The following is a 20,697-nucleotide window of genomic DNA, read 5'->3' on the forward strand; positions in this document are numbered from 1 at the left end:
TACACAGCGAGAGATTACAGCGGAATTACATATACATACAATAATGAGCCATGGTCGATCCGGGCTCAAACAAACCTTGCCGTCGAGTTGATGAACAGCCACAAAGCCATGGAGTAGAGCAGAATCTACCCTGTGCCTTGTAGTTTTTTACGAGCCAGTCTGAAGCGTGAGAGGTTTCGCTTTCTTGCTTGCGCTCCCCGCGCGTCTAAATCTGACATACACAAACTTCTTGAGCTGATGATTATAATGTGCGCTTGATTACTGACGTGATATTGAAACCCGATTCTGCCATACACTGACAAATGTGAGAGTGAAGCGCGAAAAAAAGGAGAAGGCGGGAAAAAAGTAGCACATTATTTCTTCAGCAAACGTGAACAAACTGCCATGTTTTATTTTTTATCATCACCTTTTGGACTAAAATGAACTGGGAATGATGGAGTGACTCTCTAACAGAGGCTACATGTGCTGCTGAAGAATACAGACACAGATATGAGGTTTTCACTGACTGTGGGCTATATTTTGTGTTGTTTTAAACCTAATTAAGGACGAAATGGATGCTGCGTGTAGTTTTTCTGTAGTATGTAAAATATCGTAGTGTGTATGTATGTGTTCATATATGTTCATTTATTTATTTATTTATTTAATATAATTACAGATGTTACACTAGGCTATTTCGCGCTCTCATTGATCTGCAGTTATAATTAAATCATGTTTATAAAAAAAGTTAGTAATGAACATTTTTGCACAAGTATTTATGTGTGTTTTGTGAGAAGTGCTTTTCATATGATATGTGAGCGACCCGTACAGCTTTATTGTAGACATTTCCTCGAGCGAGAATGATACGACTGAAACTTTGTCATGCACCACGCCCACCAAAAGGGTACCCTTGGTAGTGGAAATGCAAGCCTGATAAAGGTGACCCATATCGACCCAAACCGTACTGTACTGTACCAGTCAGTGGAAACAAGCCAATAGATTAGTTGTTTATTGCAATCGGTTTCCTCAAACGGTTTGAGTTGCCCTAACTCATTGGGTTTTACAGTACTCAGTTGGTTTGAGTTCTCTTCCTTTATGGGTTTTACTAGGCTCAAATTGCTTCATTTACTGAAATAGATTAAGTAAGGACTCGTTTTTGAACCTAAATTGTGTTGCAATCGGTTTCCTCAAATGGTTTGAGCTACCTTAATTTTTGGGGTTTTACAGTGTGTATATTCTGCATCCCTAATTATAAGCATATATTGTAAGGCAAAGATTGCATGGAATATAAATCTAAGTCTAGGTTCATAATCATTCATCACACCATGTGCGGTTTCTCCTCCAGGTCCTTGAAATCGGTCTCCTGCACCCCAGCCATCATCCTGTAATAATCTAAATTCTGTTTCATCTCCACATGCTCGGGGTTCGCCATGAAAAATGTATTTGCTGCTGCCACTGCCTTGTCAAGCTTGTTTATCTGTAAGTACAAGGAAAGAAATGTTCAGATATTCTCAGGGTTTGCAAGTCAGAGCTCTATAAAAATAGTTCAGAATAAAAACAGACGTTAAAATATTTCTAGAATGTATCTTACTGACACATTTCAAATCATATAATGTGATATACAGTATGTGTATATGCTGTGTGCATACATGTACATGTTAGTGTAGTGTATCTTAAGTAGACCCACTCGGAATCTGTGCACGTACAGAATTCTGCAGATTTTTAGCCCATCATTAATTCTGTTTATTTACTTGAGTAAATGTGTGTAAATTTATATTTATTCAGTTTTTTATTAATTTCAGTAATATTATTGACTAATGTGAAAATGTTCATCTGATTTATGTACAATGCAGTTTGCACAGTAATATTTTCTGTTTTTTAGTAGATATATTATATCACAAACTTGCTTTATTTACCAAATGATGTGAATCTAATTGGATTTCCAATTTAAACATTAAATAAAAGTTTAAAAGATATAATTTTTTATTTCATATATTAAGGTTTTAGTTATGATACTCCCAAAATAAATCCCCAGAAATCCACAGCCTTTTACCAAAATTCTCAGCAGAAATAGCAAAAAAATATCTAATTAAAGGGGTGGTTCACCCAAAATTTCAAATTTGCTGTTAATTTATTCACCCACCGGTCATTCAAGATGTTGGTGACTTTTTTTTTCTTCAGTAGAACATTAACAACCCAGGCTCATTGTGGAAACGTAGTCCAGCGGACGTTTCTGGAGACCGCGGAATACGTCCCGGCGGGTACGTACGGCTGCAGTTTTTGTTTTCGCGAATCCGCGAAATCCTCTCGCGAGCTCGGTTCGCGCCCGCGCTGTTCTCGCGTGTACCCACCGGAGGCCGCTGTCCCACTGACCAGATGATTGACTGCGCGACCGGCCAATCGGCCGACTCGCCCTCCTCCTTCCCTGAACCCAACCAATTTTACCGATCGACCCGCCCGCCCGCTCGCTTCCCTAAACCCGAGCAACAGTTCACAAAAGCCTTCCAAAAAAATAAAAGCCCTGATTTTTTTTATTCCACAGCGTTTTCGGATTTCGCCGCGTTCTCACCCTGTCACGAAACTCGTTCACTTAGTTTTTGGGATTCTGTTTTTGTCTTACCTGATTGCTGGAACTGCTCTTCGACTCGAAACCGGTCGCCGTGGTCGACTCCTCTCTGCATCTCGAGCCTGCCGACGTACACGCTGAGCTAAGTGGACAAACGGGTTGCAGCGGGGAAGCCCTCCACAAGGAGGTAAGGCAAGCGCGAAAGGGAACAGCGTCACACCGCCCCGCGGCGTTCGCTTGAAAAAAATAAACGCGGCCGTACGTACCCCCCGGGACGTATTCCGCTGTCTCCAGAAAACGCGGGACTACGTTTTCAGAATGAGCTTGGGTTGAACATTAAACATTAAAGTAGATTTTGAGCTTAATCTGTGGTCCTTGGTGATTCATAAAATTGCAGTGATTGATGATCGATATTTTGATAAAAATGACCATACAAACAAGTCCAAATCAATAGCCGTGGTTCCTATTAACACACAGAGATTTTGTGACATGAAATGTGTGATTCATGTAAGAAAAATAAATGTAACCCACCGGTCTTACTACACCCATTCTGCTCAGACATGGGATCGAACTGGCAATTCTTTGTAGGGGAGTCTGTTGCTCTAACAAGGAGGCTAAAGACCATGGCTTTTAGTGACTGTTGCTAGAGCACTTTTAGAGGTCAAAGGAGTGAGGTTACCTGCATAGCACTTTGCTAGCTGGCCTCCATTAAGCTCACCCCCCCCAAACCTCACTCCAATCCCAGACGAGCCCCCATGTGTAACACACCTGTACTACTGCACCCAACCTGGAATGAGCTGGGATCGAATCGGCAATTCTTTGCATTTGAGTCGGTTGCTCTAACAAGGAGGCTAAAGTCATCCGCTGCGTAAAACATATACTGGAATAGTTGGCGGTTCATTCCGCTGTCGTGACCCCTGATAAACTAAGCAGAAGAAAAATTAATGAATGAATGAATGTGTGTTTAATGTTATCAAGATTAGTAATAGTCTTGATTTTTTATTTAACTCAAACTACAAAAAAAAATCCATATATGCTAAATGTTATTTTAATATTGAGTAGCTATTTAAACTTTTGAGTACAGCTCACTCTAATTACATATGCAGCGTGTGTGTGAGTGTGTGTACGTGTTCTTGTGACATATCAGGACACAAATCTGTATGACATGGGTATGACACAGGTATTACAAAAAGGAGGTAAAATATGGGGACATTGGTGACGTCCTCATTTCTCAAAAAGCTTCTAAATCACACAGGATGAGTTTAATAAGAGAGTAAAGCTGCATACAGTCTCCTGTGATGGTTGGGTTTATGGGTAGGGTGGGGTGAGGTCAATACAATACACGGTTTAAACAGTATAAAATGAATGGAAACCTATGTAATGTACCCACTTTTCACAAAAGCAAACATGCGCGTGTGTGTGGTTTACAAGGGCAGTTTATTTGTATAATGACATGGGTATATGACATGGTTCTACTCTATTACAGTTCAAATTTGCCACATGTTTCACATGAGGGTTGGATTAAGGGTCATATAATAAGCATTTTTACTGTATAAAATACATAAGGCCCATGGAGAGTCTCTGAAAATCACCAAACCAACTTGTGTGTGTTCAATGTGTTATTTTACCATTATTATTATTGTTATTATTAATGCTTTTTGTAATTTAATTCACAGTTTGAATTTATTTGTAATGTAAACTAAATTAGGCTATATTATAAATATTTGATTGGCAACTTGGTTGTTTTATTTCAAGTAAAAAATGACATTAAGTTAAAGTAACAACTTTAAAAAGATATTTAGTAATAGCTCACTCACAATTTATTATTACAAGTTGTGTTGCACATCATTACCCATGTCATCAATATTGAAGTAAATTGATATAGTGACCTGAAGCTCAGGTACACGACTTTATATCACTTTTAAACCATCACTTCACAAAGCAGTGGTGTTTTATGACTTTCATGAGCTCTGGAAGCATCAGAGAGGCTTTGCAAGGCTCCACCTAAAGACGTGGCACAGTAATGTGAGTTTGGGGGGGTTGGGGAAACGTGGAAGAGCTTTTCAAACATTTAACCATTCAATGACATCTGCATTTTGTACACAAACATCTATATCAACTTTATCAAAACGCATGACAGACATCGTATATTACAATCGATATTCTTTGTTTACAAAAAATGAGATGCACAGATTGTATTCTGCATCTAGCTTTAAAGTTAAATCACACTTTTCTCATACTAAAAAGTTTTCATGCACTTTTCATATTACCTTAAAGTAGGCCACTTGCAGGTAATTATACGGCGTCCTCTTCTTAAACTCCAGCTCAACATTCTCACTAACTTTATGCAGGGTCGCCGGTCCCAGTTTCTCGCTTTCACACGCATTCACGCAATCGGCCCGTTGGAGGATCCTCTGGAAAAACGCTAAATCCTCCACAGAGCCGGAGCCTGGGATCGGGATGCCCAAACCGGGAAGAGGCTCCCCAAAAGCGGTGTTATTGGCGCAGGACAGGCGACAGTGCGTCTGTATTTTACGCAGCGCTCCTTTATTCCGCAGCGCTTTCTCCATGTTGAGGATCACAGCCAGCCAGTCCTGCTTATAATACGCCTCCACCGCGTTGTCGAAGAGCAGGTCGTACGGCTGAAATCCCGCATTGATTTGAGGGTCACACCGGGTGAAGTGGACAGTGGAGAGGATTGAGATGAGGCACAGTGAGGTCCACATCTTGGAGACTACTGGAGGCCTGCGAGGAGGTAGATCTCGGTTTTGGAGACTGTCCTAAAGTCTCTGAAGAGGGAGGAGCTCTGAAAGCCAGTGTGGGGAGCGAGATATTTAGGGCAACTGTGTGAAAACGGGTCTGGTCTCAGATTTAGAAGATTTAAGTAACAGTTGAGGTTGAGTAACAGTTGAGTAACATTGTGAAGTAAAACTAGCAGTTACAGTATTATGTAAAGTAATGGAGTTGGTATCTTTTTAAAAAATTAAAAGAAACCCAAACTTTTTATAGTTATAATTTAAAGGGGATCGATTATGCCACACTTTACAAGATATAAAACAAGTTTCTGATGTCCCTAGAGGGAAGTTTTAGCTTAAAATAACACACACAATGTTTTGTAATTCTTTAAAACTGCCCGTTTTAGGCTTTGATCCTAATTATGTTATTTTGGTGACTGTCGCTTTAAATTCAAATTAGATTTTGTTCTTTTTAAAAGAGGGTGGAGCTACAAATGCCTATGTGTCAGCATAGTGGCAGCTTAAAAAAAGCCCACATTAATGTATCAATGTAGAACAACTTCAAAATAATTTTACTTTCAACAAAAGTTGCACATTGTTACTTTTGACCCCTTCAGCAGGGATGAAAGTAATACCTTTTTTTAATAACACATGGGTGGGTTAACAGTATACAACATTTTCTAGATTTACTCGCTTAATCTTTTAATTTGAAATATATCTGACTATGATCTTGTTAAGGTTCACCGCAAGCATACTTCATCCATTATTTAGCAAACAAATCTTAGACTGCGTTTTTCATTTTAAATTTCACTTCCATCAAATGTTTCCAAAGCAAACCAACAATGCAAAAGGTTACAATTTTCTGTCATCTTTGAATATATTATTATTATTATTATTGCCAATATGCATTAATTTTATAAAACATATGAGTCAAAACATTGCAAACTCTAATGTGGAAGTGAAGGCATGACTATTAGCAGTGGGACATATATAACAGTGTTATATATAGAGTGTGCCTAAAACGTGTGCAGTTCTGCAGCTGGATATTATTGGACAATTTAGCCTACCCTATTCACCTGTCCCACATGTCTTTGGACTGTGGGGGAAACTGGAGCACCCGGAGGAAACCCACTCCAACACAGGGAGAACATGCAAACTTTACACAGAAATGCCAACTGACCAGCTGGGACTCGAACCAGCAAACTTCTTGCTGAGAGGCGACAGTGCTAACTACTGAGCCACCGTAACAACATGATCAGATATCCAATTTGAAATAACCAAGTTAGGAAATGTTACAGGCTACCAAGGCCTTTAGCATGGTTTAAAATTTAATTTTTTAATTTAATATTTACATTCCTGTTTTATTTACTTATTAAATGTATTTAAATTTGCAGTTTACATTTTACATTCTCAGTAACTGTTAGCTACAACATATATCGAATGTATTCATTTACAGACTGTGATAAAGCATAAATGCTTTCTTTCTTTCTAAGTATTTAAAGGTAAAATGATTTAACTTGATAAACAAATGATAAACTTGTACAGACTTGCATTTTTGTGTTTTATAAGTTCAAACTCAGCACTTTCATAACTTACTCGCGTTACAACATTCTCTACTATTTTACATGATAATACCGTTTGGTTGAATGTTTAACGCGAGGGCTACCTCTAAACATGCACGATCGGTTTATTTAAAAATATATATTTATAATGAATGTTAATGAGTCTTACAATATTCAATTATTGTTTTAGAAACATGTACACAATTTTATCCATATATTAAATATATATTTAATCGAGTAGATATCTAAAATACAATTATTTTTTTGCAGGCAACTACACAGCTGCTACTAAAAGCAGGAAACCTAACAGGACCCTAGAAACGCCTCCTCCGTGTCGTGCTAGACTTATGTTACACCGGTGCGGTTCTCGAGTTATTGTGCTGGAAATACTTCAGTAAACATGGATAGAAGTGTCAGTCTGCCACACCAACCGAATAAAACCACTACGGGTAAGACAAATGCTTTTAATGATAAATCCAGTCATATTACAGCGCATTCTTTGGCAGCTGCTGTTGTTGTTTTACTACGTTACCTAACGGTAATCTAGTAAATGATTAATATTAACATACTGTTAGCAAAATATGAAAAATAATAACAACTCATTAAAAGTGTTTGCTTAAAAGTAATCATTTTGTGATTATTAATAGTTGACAGCTTTCAAACGTCTCGTTATTGGCTCACCTTTACTGATATTTACTTAAAGGTTAATTAGTTTCATATAAAAGTTAGCAAAACATATTTTGAATAGTACATTTTTAACTTTATTATCATTATTATTAAACATCGTAAACCTCTGCTCTACATTAACCTGGTTGTTTACTTCCACTCACGAGAGGTTATCAAACTTCTTACATAATAACTCTTACAAAACACTGTACCTGTAGTTTCCTGCTGAATTCCTGTGGAAGCTCAGAGCTGAGCAAAGCAATAAAGGAAAACTCTTAATTTAATATCCTCCACTTGTTTCAAACCTTTAACATATATTTTAATTCTGTTAAACACAAAGGAAGATGTTTTGAAGAATGTTGGAAAGCAGCTGCAATTGTCTTCCGTAGTATTTATTGTAGGGCTGTCAATTGATTAAAATGCATGATGGCCATGAGTTGCGATTAATTACACATTTTATCTGTTCTAAACATGTCTTGTATTAATATAATGTTGCATTTTGAAACTATAATGCAAAACTAAAGTTTGTGCTAAAGTTATTTTAGTACCTATGTTAATTTTACATAAATTATAATTGCAGGAATCATAAATGTCTAAAAATGTCTTACATTTTAAAAACTAAAATGTAGGCCTTAAAAAGTCTTATATACACTGAAATATTGTGTTGTAGATCTTTTAAAATAATTTTAAACAGGTCCTAATTTTCATATGTCCATGTAAAGCTATCCAATCACCAACAATACATCTCAGTAAATCTTTTAACACGTTTTACTCATTAACTATGTTCATCAATATAGTTTAATTATGCTCTGTACCATAATATTGGTTCAATTGCACTTATAACTACACCGACACTGACTGACTGTTGTGAATGAGGAAGATTTACAATCTGGGAAAAAGTTCACTGTGTAAACCGAGCAGTAGGTATAGTTTACCCAGAAAGGATATTTGGTAAAAGTCTGTGGATTTCTGCAGACTTATTTTGGGACTTTTATTTAATGATTAAATTGCAAATCCAAATAGATTCACTTCATTTGGTAAATAAAGCAAGTTTGTGATATAATATATCTAGTTAAAAACAGAAAACATTACTGTACAAACTGCATTGTACATAAATCAGATAAACATTTTCACATTAGTCAATAATATTACTGAAATTAATAAAAAAAAAACTGAATGAATATAGATTTACACACATTTACTCAAGTAAATAAACAGAATTAATAATGGGGTAAAAATCTGCGGAATTCTGCGCACACAGATTCCGGGTGGGCCTACTTATACAATATTTAATAACTTATAATGTTGCATTTTAAACCATGATGCAAAACTACATCAGGGACTTATTGAGGTAAAGTTGGTTTTATATTCACACATTTAGACTTTCTCCTTAATAATACAATTTTACAAAAGTAATGTTTGCAAATTCTAACTAGTGAAATCTTAATAGCAGCCAATGACTATCAAAGTACAACACCATGCTGCCTGTAATGTTGACACTGACTGACTGTTGTCAATACATTTATTATTGTTTCTAAAAAAAAAATTATTAAAAAAAAATATACAATTAGTTTGATTGTTGACACATTATTATATGTGAATTATTGTGACATTATTATATTAAATATATAGCTAAAGAATAGCTAAATTTTAATTTTCTTTTCTCGTTAGCCCTGTGTAAGTCTGAATATTCTTTCATAATTGTCTTGAAAAGTTCTTAAAGTCTTAAATTTAACTTAAACCTCCAGAAATCCTGGATTCCCATAATACAGTGTAGTAAGGGGAATATTCCACTTAATCAGTGTGTTACTCTACATGCAAATACACATCTGTGCTGTGTATACTAATATTACAGTAACTTTGGTGGAGACCAGCAGTAACCCGAGTGGAATGGTTCTGGTGAGTCCTTACCAGACTAACCGGGTTGGAGATCCTATGGATCTGGTTTCTCTGGCACAGCAAGTGCAGAAGGTAAGCGATGCATTTGTCTTTCTTATTACACTTGTGATACAGAAATGGTTTTTGTAATCTTTGTCAATCAATCATCAGTTTTATTGGGTTTTGTGTGGATTTTAGGGAGATGAGTTTATCAGAGCCAACGCCTGCAACAGACTTACAGTCATTGCTGATCAAATAAGATACCTTCAGGAGCAAGCAAGAAAGGTGAGATTGAAATGTTAGCAAAATGAGTATTTATATAAAACATCAGTATATAAATGTTTCGTTTCCCAGAGATTGGTTGCGGCTGGAAGGGCATCCGCTGCGTAAAAACTTGCTAGATTTGTTGGCGGTTCATTCCGCTGTGGCAACTCCGGATTAAAATAAAGGGACTAAGCCGACAAGAAATTGAATGAATGAATAAATGTTTCTGAACTAGAAGCTGTGACTTTTTCACAACCATGCTCTAAATACATTTTCCTTTGCATTTGAAAAAGTTTCATGATATTGTTGTCCATATTAGCCGTGTTTTTACATTAAGTGATTTTTAAGATGAAAGGTTTTATTTTCTTCAGGTTTTGGAAGATGCTAGGAAAGATGCCGAGCTTCACCATGCTGCCTGCAATGTTGTGAAGAAACCAGGAAACATGTATTATCTTTACATGCGTGAATCGGGACAGCGGTACTTCTCCATTTTGTCTCCACGGGTAAGTTTGAGTCTCTAAGAGCCATTTCCACTTATTCAGTTGAAGTTTTCTCCCTTGATAGGGATGTATAGCATGACTAAATGGAATAGAAGAGTTCATCACAGAGATTTTAAGATTTTTAAGTGCATATGGTAATGCATCTCAGCTGATCTCATGTGGTAGGATTACTGAAAACACATGTTAATACCAGGCGGGAATATAAGCTTTGGTTTTATCCATTTTTATAAGTGTAATCTAAATTGGTTGGTGATGACTGATTAGTAATGGTAATTTAAAAAAAAAAAAAAAAAGTCTTCCTAGAAACAAAATAAAAGCACTAAAGAATTATACATTTAAAATTTTCTGCTTACTTGTTTTAAATTTAAAGGGATAGTTCACACAAAAATGATAATTCTGTCATCATTTACTTCCAACTCTGTTTGAGTTTCTTTCTTTGGAAACTTGTAACCGTTGACTTTCATAGGTTTGGTTTTTCCTATCATGGAGGTCAGTGATAACAGGTTTTCAGCTTTCTACAAATCATCTTCCTGTTTCATAGAGGAAAGAAACTAATAAAGGTTTTTTAATCGCTTGAGGGTGAGTAAATAGAGAGTCAGTTTAAATCTTTTGGTAGAACTGTCCCTTTAGGAATCTGATTAAGATCTACTTCCTGATATAACATTACATAAAACTAAAGTGAAGTGAGTATTGTCGAGTATGATTAGAATACTGTCAATACAATATTGTCAAGTCTTGTAAGTAAGGTTAAATTGGTCCTCTGCTTTTCACCCATCCAAGTGGACACAATCGAGTGCGACGTGCACACCATAGCAGTGAGGGGTTAGGTGCCTTGCTAAGGGGCACATGACCTGGGTATCAAAGGTGAAGAGAGTGCGTTTCATTCACTCCCCCACCTTCAATTCGTGTCGGGACAGAGAATCAAGTCCAACTTCCTAATCATTTGGCCAACTGCACCCTAAATGCTGGTTTCTACTTCTGCGTCAAGTAATTGCCGTGACCCACAGCGTCTACCTTGCGCGTAGTCGTGCATTTATAATTCAGCATGCTCTTTGTGTTGCTCTGCAATAACACTTCCGAAACACTTGATGGCAGTAGGTTTTTATGTTCCTCTGTCGAGTTTCTTCACAGGTGTTTTGTTTTTTTCTAAACACTACCTTAATGCACAAGTAGCTAAAACTCACTTATTCAGAGACGGGAACCGGCGGACGAGCAAAATCTTTAATCATAAGGTAAACACAAAACAAAAGAATCCATCCGGAGCTCCTTTACGGGACTCGACACTTGTAAACAATCACTCCATTGGCCTCACAACTATCAGCACCGCCCACACTCGTCCCTGCTACCTAGCCAACCAATCACAGAGCTTGCAATATGTGTTGTTGCAGCTTGTAGTTAAATTTTTTGGGAGGTAAGTGTCGGCGTCAGCCATGGTGAGGGCTATGCGACCGCACGAAAGGCTGCGTCGAACCATACGTGTGACGCAAGAATATTAATCATTCCTAAGGTGAACTGAGTGGTCAGTCCTGCTGTGTAATAATGCTTATGTCACCAGTTTTCATAACAGGTGTGGCTTGAACTATTTGGTTCTGTAATCCTAAAGGGGCTATCTTTGCTTGAGTTCATAGTTAGGGTTGCTTCCTGCTTTGCCATTTACATATTTGTTAAGCAGTCATTCCTGAGACACATAGAAAGACTGCTAGTTGAATGCCTATAAATACAATTTAACTGCCTTAGTCAGACTTTGTTGAGTTCTTAATATTGAGTCCTGCTTAAAGTTACATCCAGAGACTCCTGGCCTTCGCTTCATGAATTTCCAACAAGGCATAAACGAAGCAAAGTACAATAATTAACAGCTAATTTCACATACTGTTTTACTCTCTTATAGGAATGGGGTGCCAGTTGTCCTCACAAGTTTCTTGGCGGATACAAACTCCAACACGACATGTCTTGGACACCTCAGGAAGACGTTGAGAAACGGGACGCTGAAATTGGCATCATGGACAAACTGTTAAATAGACAGACTGCTCTGCCAGCCTGCACAGAGCCCAATTTCGAAGGCCTTTCACAGTGAGAGAACATAGAACACTCATGAACAGTCTTAAATAATGACCACCTGGTTTTAAAATATATGAGTTGTTTGTTAATATACAACACATTAAATTCAATTTAATTTTTTCAGAATGGGTTGCTTTGTCACTACTCGACCTGTGAATATGTTGTTAATTGTGCATCTTTTTATTTAAGAACTACTAATGTCTTTTAGGCATTTGGATTTCATTAAATCATTTATTCAGTACCTTGATTTTGGGTAAAGCAGTAAAAAAGCACTGCTTCCTACACACGAAACAGTATAATGTGGACCTATATCATTTTTAAAGACACGTTAGTGAAAGGTTTAATATACAAAAAGAAATTTGCTATATCAAAATAATGAACTAATAAAATATATTTAATTGGTTTAAAATCATCGGTGTAAACTGCGAAGTATCCATTTAGCCATCTGTTACTGTTGTGCTACAATCATCAGTAATGTTTCGGAGGTAAGAGTTCACAAACGGTAATAGCTCCCAATTGTCCGTTGCGATGCTGACCTGAACGGCATCTTCAGCCTGTGTAATTCTCAAAAGCACATGGCACATCGGTGGAAGAAAGAACAAGACTTTCCAAAATCGTTCACTTTGCTGATCTGTAATCAGGTAACCCTGAAAATGTGTCTTGATCAGATCGGCTAGACTTTCATCTCCGGGTTTAAAACAGAACAAACTAATGGCGGATTTGTCAGGATTCCCAGAGGCTGCAGACTCCCAGATGTGATCAAACACTTGCTCTCTGCATGCACTTGATGCGTTTGTAGCTATAGGTAGAGGTAGGAATATCTCTGGGAATGAAATGCTCACGTCAGGCAGTTGGCTGTGCCATGAGCGTCCATCTTGGGTGGTAAACATTGCACTGACGCATAGAGTAGTTGGATAGGGTTGAAATGGTTTAAGCTGGACATTGACTTCAGGAGGCTTTCGGTCTCTAAACACACATGGTACATGTATGTCACTCACCTTTGCGTAGTTTGAATCTTTAAGCTCAAAATGCAGACAGATTGAAAAGACTCTATCGAATAAAGGATCGGTTTCTTCTGCATGAGTCAGGTTGTACCTTAAAGTGACCTCCGAACCAAAACCAGGTGTCTGGAATTGTTCTTGATAAACCTCCAACCAGTTCCTAGCCTCTCCTGTATCCTCCAATGATTCAGAACTCTCTGAAGTGCTTTGCGAGACTTTATCTTGGATTTTAATGAGTTGCAAAACATGCCGTTCAGTTTTGCACACAGTCAGGTTACTCGCAATCCCTTCGCTCTCAGCCATAATTGCTGAATGAGAGCGCTCTTTGGCACGTCCTCCATCAGGACCTTTGGCAAGAACCCCTGTCAGCTTTTCCCATGAAAGATTGGTTAGCAATGTGTAGTAGAAGCGAGCGTGGTCCTTGATGTCCGTGTCATTGTAATTAACTGAAATGTATTGCAAAAGATCAGCCAACTCGATGAACACCTGATCAATCGAAGGGTGCTCCAAAAGATTGCGACAAACAGCAAGAACTGCGTTTCCAATCTGCCACTTGCCTCGTTCACACAAGTTAGAGTTGATGAGAACGTTGAGAAGAAGGTAAATGGTGTTCCTTTGGGTGATCTGACCCTCTTTAGCCACTCTTTTCAAGACTTTCAAGTGCCAACTCAAATTGTGAATCGTCAATTGCAATGGAGGCATCTCCATAATGCATTTCTGAAGTCCTCTCAACAACTTAACCGACCAGATGGGGTCATCTAGACACTCTTGAATTCGATCTGCAAGGCCAATTAGATTTGGTGCAAGTCTGCAATGTCTGGAATAAATATCACGTAATTTGTCGATCAGCTTCTCCGAGAGTTCTTCCATACCATTGAAGTGCTTGAGAAAAATAAACAATGCCCTGAAAGACGTCACGACTACTTCTCTGCTACCATCGCTGTCTACGATTTTCAAAAGTGCCATTATGTGATCGAACAGGTAGGCGATTCCTTTATCCGCTTCACCCTCATCTGCCTCAAGGTGCACCAGGCACAGAAGGTTCAGTCTGCAGAGCATAGTAGCACTATCATTGAAAACCGTAGGGAGAAGAGATGCTGCAAGACGTGGCGTAACCAGCACAGGTAAACATTCTTCACCACTACTAGATATAGGTCGGTTTTCAGGGAAATGCAGGATGCAGTCCATGTAGAAGAGTTTTTCGGGAATTCTTAGGAGCGGATGCTGGGCTGATCCCACCAGACGCTTAAGCAGAAAGTTCTCATCCTCAGCGGTGAAAAGACTATCTGTGAAGGTGTCTTTCATGAAGAGCGTGGCATGCATGAGCACGACTTCTGCTGTGCCAAACAGTCGCAGAAGCTGCGATTTAAATAGCGTTGGAGAAAGTCCAGGCACCATTGCAACAACTTCTACAAGATCCCTCATTAGGGAAGACTGGGAAATTGGTGTTAGTAGGTAGGACTCCTCCAGAAGTAAAGACATTATCGATTTGAGTTCTTTACAATCCAGTCCTGGTGGCAACTGTGGGACTTGCACTATCATGTTAATTGGCAAGAAATTCTGATTAGTTCTCCATGCAAACCCTTCATTTCCTCCTAATATGCTCTTAAACTCGAAATCAGTAACCTCTTTTTGGTTCGTCAAGATCCGTATTGCGTTCTTCAATCCTAGTGTATACAGAATACAATAGGACTGATGCAGAACTGAAGTTTCTTGCTGTTTTAGAAGATACAAGGCCTCCAACTTTTGAGAAAGAAGACCGGGGCTACAGGTTTCCATTTCTCGTAGGCAGTCACAAGCAGTGGCTCTTAAAGGCTGCTGGGATTGACCGCATCTGTAGTCATTGGTGTCCTGAATCGTCTGAAATAAAAGGTCCAGCCAGTCTTCAGCCATCTTTGTGTGCGTGGCCAAACAGGAAGTGCATATTATCACATTGGTGATCGCCAGCATGACATTACACTTGAGGCTGATGGACTTCTGCGGTGTCTGGGAAAAGATGGACAGCAGTTCGAGAGCCGTTTCTTCTCCCACTGAGGCAGAGGGGCAGAGAATGGTTGGATGCTCCAGTAGTGCAGACACAAGGAGTATCTTACAATAAAAAAAGGGAAAATAACAGTGTTAGACAAAGGTATGTTGGGTACAGGGATGCTGCACACCATTTCAACTAAGCTAGATACAGCAGAGGCTGTCACAATTATGACTGCATTGACTAGGACTGTGTGATTTAGGGAAAATATCTAAGATTTTTATTTATTTATTTTTTGGACAGATATTTTAATTTGATTTGTGATTTAATTCTGTACTTTTTGTTTGGTGTCTGTGACTGAAACCAAAATATTCCCATATTACCAGTGCTGTTTTTCTTTGATATCAATTCATCTATTAATGCTTTTGAAGCCGGAGCCATTATCCCACTTGTTTTCTTTTTTTTCTTTTTTCCTGTTATTGTGGGTGTTCTGCATAAATGTAAATGAAATGTATATGTATTTTTTAATTACCCCCGCCCAGAGCAAATGTGTGACTGCCGTCTGTGTGTGACAGTCTTACTAGCCAATTGGGCAAAACAAAAGTGTGTTCACACTCCAAAAAATGCTTTTCTTACTTAGATTTTTTGTCTTATTTCTAGTCCAAATATCTAAAAATTCTTATATCAAGAAGCATTTTCTAGGCAAACAAAATATATTGTCTTGTTTTCAGAAATAATATGGGGGGGTTAATAATATATGGGGGGGGGGGGGGTTCCTTAAAAAAAGCTGAATAATCTGCCAATGGGGTAAAGCAAAATAATCTTGTTTTTCGTTTTGACATAAGATTATTTTGCTTACCCCATTTGCAGATTATTTAGCTTGTTTTAAGGGAAAACTCACTTTAATTTTGGAATATTATATTTTAAAACAAAACAATATGTTTTGCTTGTCTCGAAAATTCTGCTTGATTTAGGAGTTTTTAAATATTTTGACTAGAAACAAGACAAAAAATCTAAGTAAGAAAAGCATTTTTTTGCAGTGCACTCAATTGGCTAGTAATGCCGAGTTCAGACTGCATGATTTTCAAAGTAGTCGTGTCACTGATGTTTTCACACTGCATGAATATCTGGGCTAGCGTTTTGTCGCTGCTTTATTAACATTGCAAGATGGATCGGCGACAGGGGCTTTCACATTGCATGACTTTATAATAGGAAGAATCCCCGACAACTTCGTTCAAACTACGTCTCACAGCCAAAAACACGTTGTATATCTTTTGTTATTATGTAGCTACATAACGAGAAAGAATTCTTTAATGGGGTAGAAAATGTACATATTTGCTCGCCTGGGTTTGAAGGGAATTAGCCATTTTTCCTCAACTTTTTTTTTTTACTTTCTGTATGAAACGTTAAGCAGACAGGAGTGCTCCTGTCAAACCTCCACTAGTTTTTCCTCCATTTCTTGGGTCCAAATAAAATTAAAAGTAGCGCTTTTTACTTCTCCCCCAGCCTCCCGCTGGCCAGCAGGTACACACACACACAAGTGAATGCTGCTCTCTCATTGGCTGTAGGCAATCGCTGACGTTATTTTCAATCAAAACTCATTTCACACGGCATGATTTGAATTGCCAACAGCTCTAGATATTTAGCACGGCAAATATCTCACGGGCATCGGCGATTGTCTCAGATTGCGTCTTTGATAGTTCATACTGTGTGATTGTCACTCACGTGCACGAGCACCGATTTGCCTGTGATTTCAAGCATTTGTCTGCGATTTCTCAAAACCTGTCGCCGAGTCAAAATCGGGGCTAAAATCACGCAGTCTGAACTCGGCATAAGACTGTCACACACAGACGTCAGTCACGCATTTGCTCTGGGCGGAAGCAATTAAAAATACATTTCGTATCGCAGCCTCTTGCGATTAACTAATTGCAATGTTTAAAATTGTCCTGAGCTGCTGCTGCGCTGGTGGTCATGGGGGAGTGGAGAACATGAGTCTGATTCCAGTGATGCTCCAGGGACAGACAAGTCTTCGCTGAGGCCAGCTTTCAGCCTCCACCGCGGTGACTGAAGCTCTGCACAAGACTTTTGGCCAGCGTAGAAATTAAAATGGTCGTGCCCAACTGAGTCTGGTTTCTCTCAAGGTTTTTTTTCTTCACTCTCCTATCAGGTGAAGTTTTTTTTCCCTCTCCGCTGTCACCACTGGCTCGCATGGTTCAGGATTGGTTGAGCCACGCATCGATGAATTTGCTCTTCAGTGTTTGAACTCTCAGTAATGATTTTAAATTACACTGAACTGAGCTAAACTGAACTGAACTTAAACACTAAAAACTGAACTACACTGTTCCAGTTACTAATCTACATTGTAAAAGTGCTATACAAATAAAGCTGAATTGAATTGAATTGAAAATTGCGATTCGATTTCGATTAATCGCACAGCCCTAATATTGACTTACACAATATATAAATGACCTCAAATTTTGACGATGCAATCATTGTCCATTGTGTTTACCATAAAAATGACTCAACATTTTATCCACTTTCATTTTATTCGTTTTTTTTTTGGTGTTTTCTTTTGGGGTTTTGCATCTTTTTTTATTTAATAGATGAGTTAAGAAATGTCAAGACTGTGGTAAACAAAACTTGCCTACTTTGACAAACATTGTCGAAAACATGAAACAAAACATGATTTTAAAGCTGATGTGTGGATTTTATAAAACTATATTTTTATTTTTAAAAACAAGTAGATAGGATAGATAGGAATGTGTGAGAAGTTTATGTTGAAGAACAAATGTAGATTTATATTTAATGCAAACCTTATTTTACTTATTAAAAACATCAACAAAATATTATAAAACCTCATAGGAATATCTAAAGGGAGCCTTTTCCACACTTTGAAAGGTATAATATTTCAATAGTATATTTCATTCTTTGATTTATAGTATTATATTACTAAATTAGCATTATAAAATACAATAAATTGCCCCAAAAGGTCTTAAATTGATAATATTATTACCACAGTTATTCGTGGGACAAATTACTGCACACCAAAAAGTATATTTATGATGACAGGATTAATCTTATTACAAAGATTGTTAATAAAACTAAGATTACACATTTTTGTCATGATATATATGTGCATTTTTCCCCTAATAACCAATTATATCGAAGTCAGTTTATGCACGTGCACTATTATAACATCAGAAAAATCTGCAATATTGCTTTAGAGGAAGAGATGCAGCTTGTCTTTACCTCTTCACAGTTGGATTGTAATGTTTTGCTTACTTATCTGAACACATCCTATATGGATCAAATGTAAGTTGTGCAGAATGCAACTGCAAGGTTTTTAACCAGCACCAGTAGGAGGTCACACATTACTCTTGGCTTCCTATTAGTTTTAGAGTACATTTTAAGATTCTGGTGATAACATATAGAGCTTTGCATGGTCAAGCGCTGCTCTATATTCAAGATCTTTCACGTAGTCCTTAGACCTTTTAGCCATTCCAAGAGATAGAGGTAAAGTTGGTTTTATATTCGCACATTCGGACTTTACCCTTAATAATATAACTTCATAAAAGTTTTATTTACAAAATCTAAACAGCGAAATCATATTAGCAGCCAATGACTATCAAGGTACAACATTGTTTACAGTCAAATAAACAGTGTTAATGTTGTTTTCAAGCCACACTTGCATGCTAATTCCGATCGAATATTCAAAGTAACCTGGTAAACAACATAGTGACTTCTAAATAAACGAATGTACGAATATAAAACCAACTTTACCTCTATTTCCCATAGCTCATCCTAAGACTAAAGGTCTCCGTCTAGCACTGAGAACTCTGGGATCAGTTGAACTTTTTAAAAAGCATTTAAAGACACATCTTTTTGGTCAAGCTTTTAATTGGTGAGCTGGTTTTACATTGGTGTTTTTGTTCTTGGTTTTTAACTTGTTTTTTTTTTTTTTTTAGATGTTTTCTTTTAACTATTTTCCAGGATTTATTTGATTGTACAGCCCTTTTTAACTTAGTGTGTTAAAAGTGCTATACAAATAAACCTTTACTTATTATTTAGGAAACAATAGCATGAATATGATTTAAAACGAGTGTTCGTCTGCTTTCATTACCTTAAGTTGATCATTGATTTTATCATTCCGCAGTTCGTGTAGGAGTTCAGCCAGGAAAATCTCAGAGGTGCTGGTGGCCAAAAACTGAGACGGACTCAGCAGAAAGGCAGAAATTCTCTGATCCCAGAGATCCGCGATAGTCATTCTGCAGATTAAACAGGAGCACTTATGTATGTGCGTGACAATGGCGCTTAAAAATGTATTAATTAACGCACACCCGCATTGACAAAACAACGACTCACCTGTCAGTTCACACCGTAAAAACATAAATAAAGCAAATGGATTTAAACATCCGTCTGTTGACGTCTCTGAAGATCATGTGTTCCTAGTTGTCATATGATAAACCAGGTAGTGAGCCGTGTGTTTTAAAATAAAAGTCACCAATGAGTCATGCCCTGTAATAATAATGTCAGATTATTTCTGTGATATGAGTAAAATGTGATTTAAAGGTTGGTAGATCAATTAATTTATTTTCTTTCTTTTTTTAATTTTACCCTCAAATTATTTAGATTTACATTGATGAGCTGAAACGGCGGGCTTGTATTTTGACAGGGTAATGTGACCTTCTTTTTGTCGCGGGGTTTACTGCCATCTTGTGGTGTTTTAGGTGTTTAAAGTAGGTCAAAATCAATCTAAACTTGACAGTTGAATAAATAATTAGAAATAATAAAAATATATATATATATATTGCAATTAAACAAAAGGTCGTGGTTTCTAAGATAAGGTAACTATTTATTATCAACATATTGCTGCATATTTAACTCTTTATGTATTATTCTGAATTTGATCTCAATGCATGTTGAGGTAAAATGCTATGATAGTAACGTTACACATAACATGGTACAAAATTGTTAAACTCTGCAAAACAACAGAAATGTAGTTGCAATATGTGCATGCAGAAGTAAATGCCATATTTACCACCATATATTTGCTTGAATATCAAAGTTAATTAACTTTATAATAGTATACACATTGTTAAAGGGAGATAGATATTTATATAACATAATTTCACATGTGCATAAACGTTGAGTTCCTGTTCTCATTATATTACAATTAATAATATATTTTAAGTTACATGATTATATTCATATTTGTTTAAACAAATAATATAAACCGTAAATGGTATATGAATTTATTTAATTTCGGCAAATTATTTTCTTACTCATTATCTCATTATCTCTCTCTCTCTTTTTTTTTTACCATTGAAGTAATTCAAGTAATTATAATGAAATAATTCACATGACTGAATTACATAATAAAGGAAGATGGCAAAGTATGCATTTAGTTTGTTTAATTAGCTTTCATTCCTTTGAATCTTGTGTAAATCCTGGAATTTTTCTTTCTTAAGAAAGAAAAGCAAATGCTTTGTTTGAACATTTAAAGTAGGTACAAAAGCTAAATATAT

The 20,697-nt window shown here is 37.2% G+C and overlaps 4 protein-coding genes across 6 annotated transcripts in view; 1 reads left to right on the forward strand and 3 right to left on the reverse strand.

Annotated features, from left to right (window-relative positions):
* Window positions 1–5,281, reverse strand: part of p3h1 (prolyl 3-hydroxylase 1) — a 29,784-nt gene extending 24,503 nt beyond the window's left edge. The window contains exons 1-2 of the mRNA XM_087274213.1: window positions 4,813–5,281; window positions 1,301–1,453 (exon numbers count right to left, since the gene is read on the reverse strand). Coding sequence (XP_087130339.1) covers window positions 1,301–1,453; window positions 4,813–5,268 — 609 coding nt within the window. The 5' untranslated portion in view covers window positions 5,269–5,281. The remainder of the gene's footprint in view (window positions 1–1,300; window positions 1,454–4,812) is intronic.
* Window positions 5,282–7,213: 1,932 nt separating this feature from the next.
* On the forward strand, window positions 7,214–12,331 carry zgc:112255. The gene is given in 5 exon segments (NM_001020669.1): window positions 7,214–7,288; window positions 9,361–9,476; window positions 9,582–9,668; window positions 10,019–10,150; window positions 12,036–12,331. Coding segments are annotated over 5 exon segments (570 nt in total). The 5' UTR covers window positions 7,214–7,239; the 3' UTR covers window positions 12,222–12,331.
* Window positions 12,332–12,416: 85 nt separating this feature from the next.
* ap5b1 (adaptor related protein complex 5 subunit beta 1) lies at window positions 12,417–19,641 on the reverse strand. Of its 3 annotated transcripts, none has more exon segments than NM_001326456.1 (3): window positions 12,417–15,294; window positions 19,293–19,437; window positions 19,535–19,641. In NM_001326456.1, coding segments are annotated over 2 exon segments (2,796 nt in total). In that variant the 5' UTR covers window position 19,437; window positions 19,535–19,641; the 3' UTR covers window positions 12,417–12,642.
* Window positions 15,789–20,697, reverse strand: part of LOC147841881 (uncharacterized) — a 191,664-nt gene continuing 186,755 nt past the window's right edge. The window contains exon 3 of the mRNA XM_087272945.1: window positions 15,789–15,841. The gene's annotated coding sequence lies outside the window, so the exon portion shown is untranslated. The remainder of the gene's footprint in view (window positions 15,842–20,697) is intronic.

The sequence above is a fragment of the Danio rerio genome, chromosome 11 (assembly GCF_052040795.2).
Source record: "Danio rerio strain M-AB ecotype USA chromosome 11, GRCz13ab, whole genome shotgun sequence".
Taxonomy (NCBI): domain Eukaryota; kingdom Metazoa; phylum Chordata; class Actinopteri; order Cypriniformes; family Danionidae; genus Danio; species Danio rerio.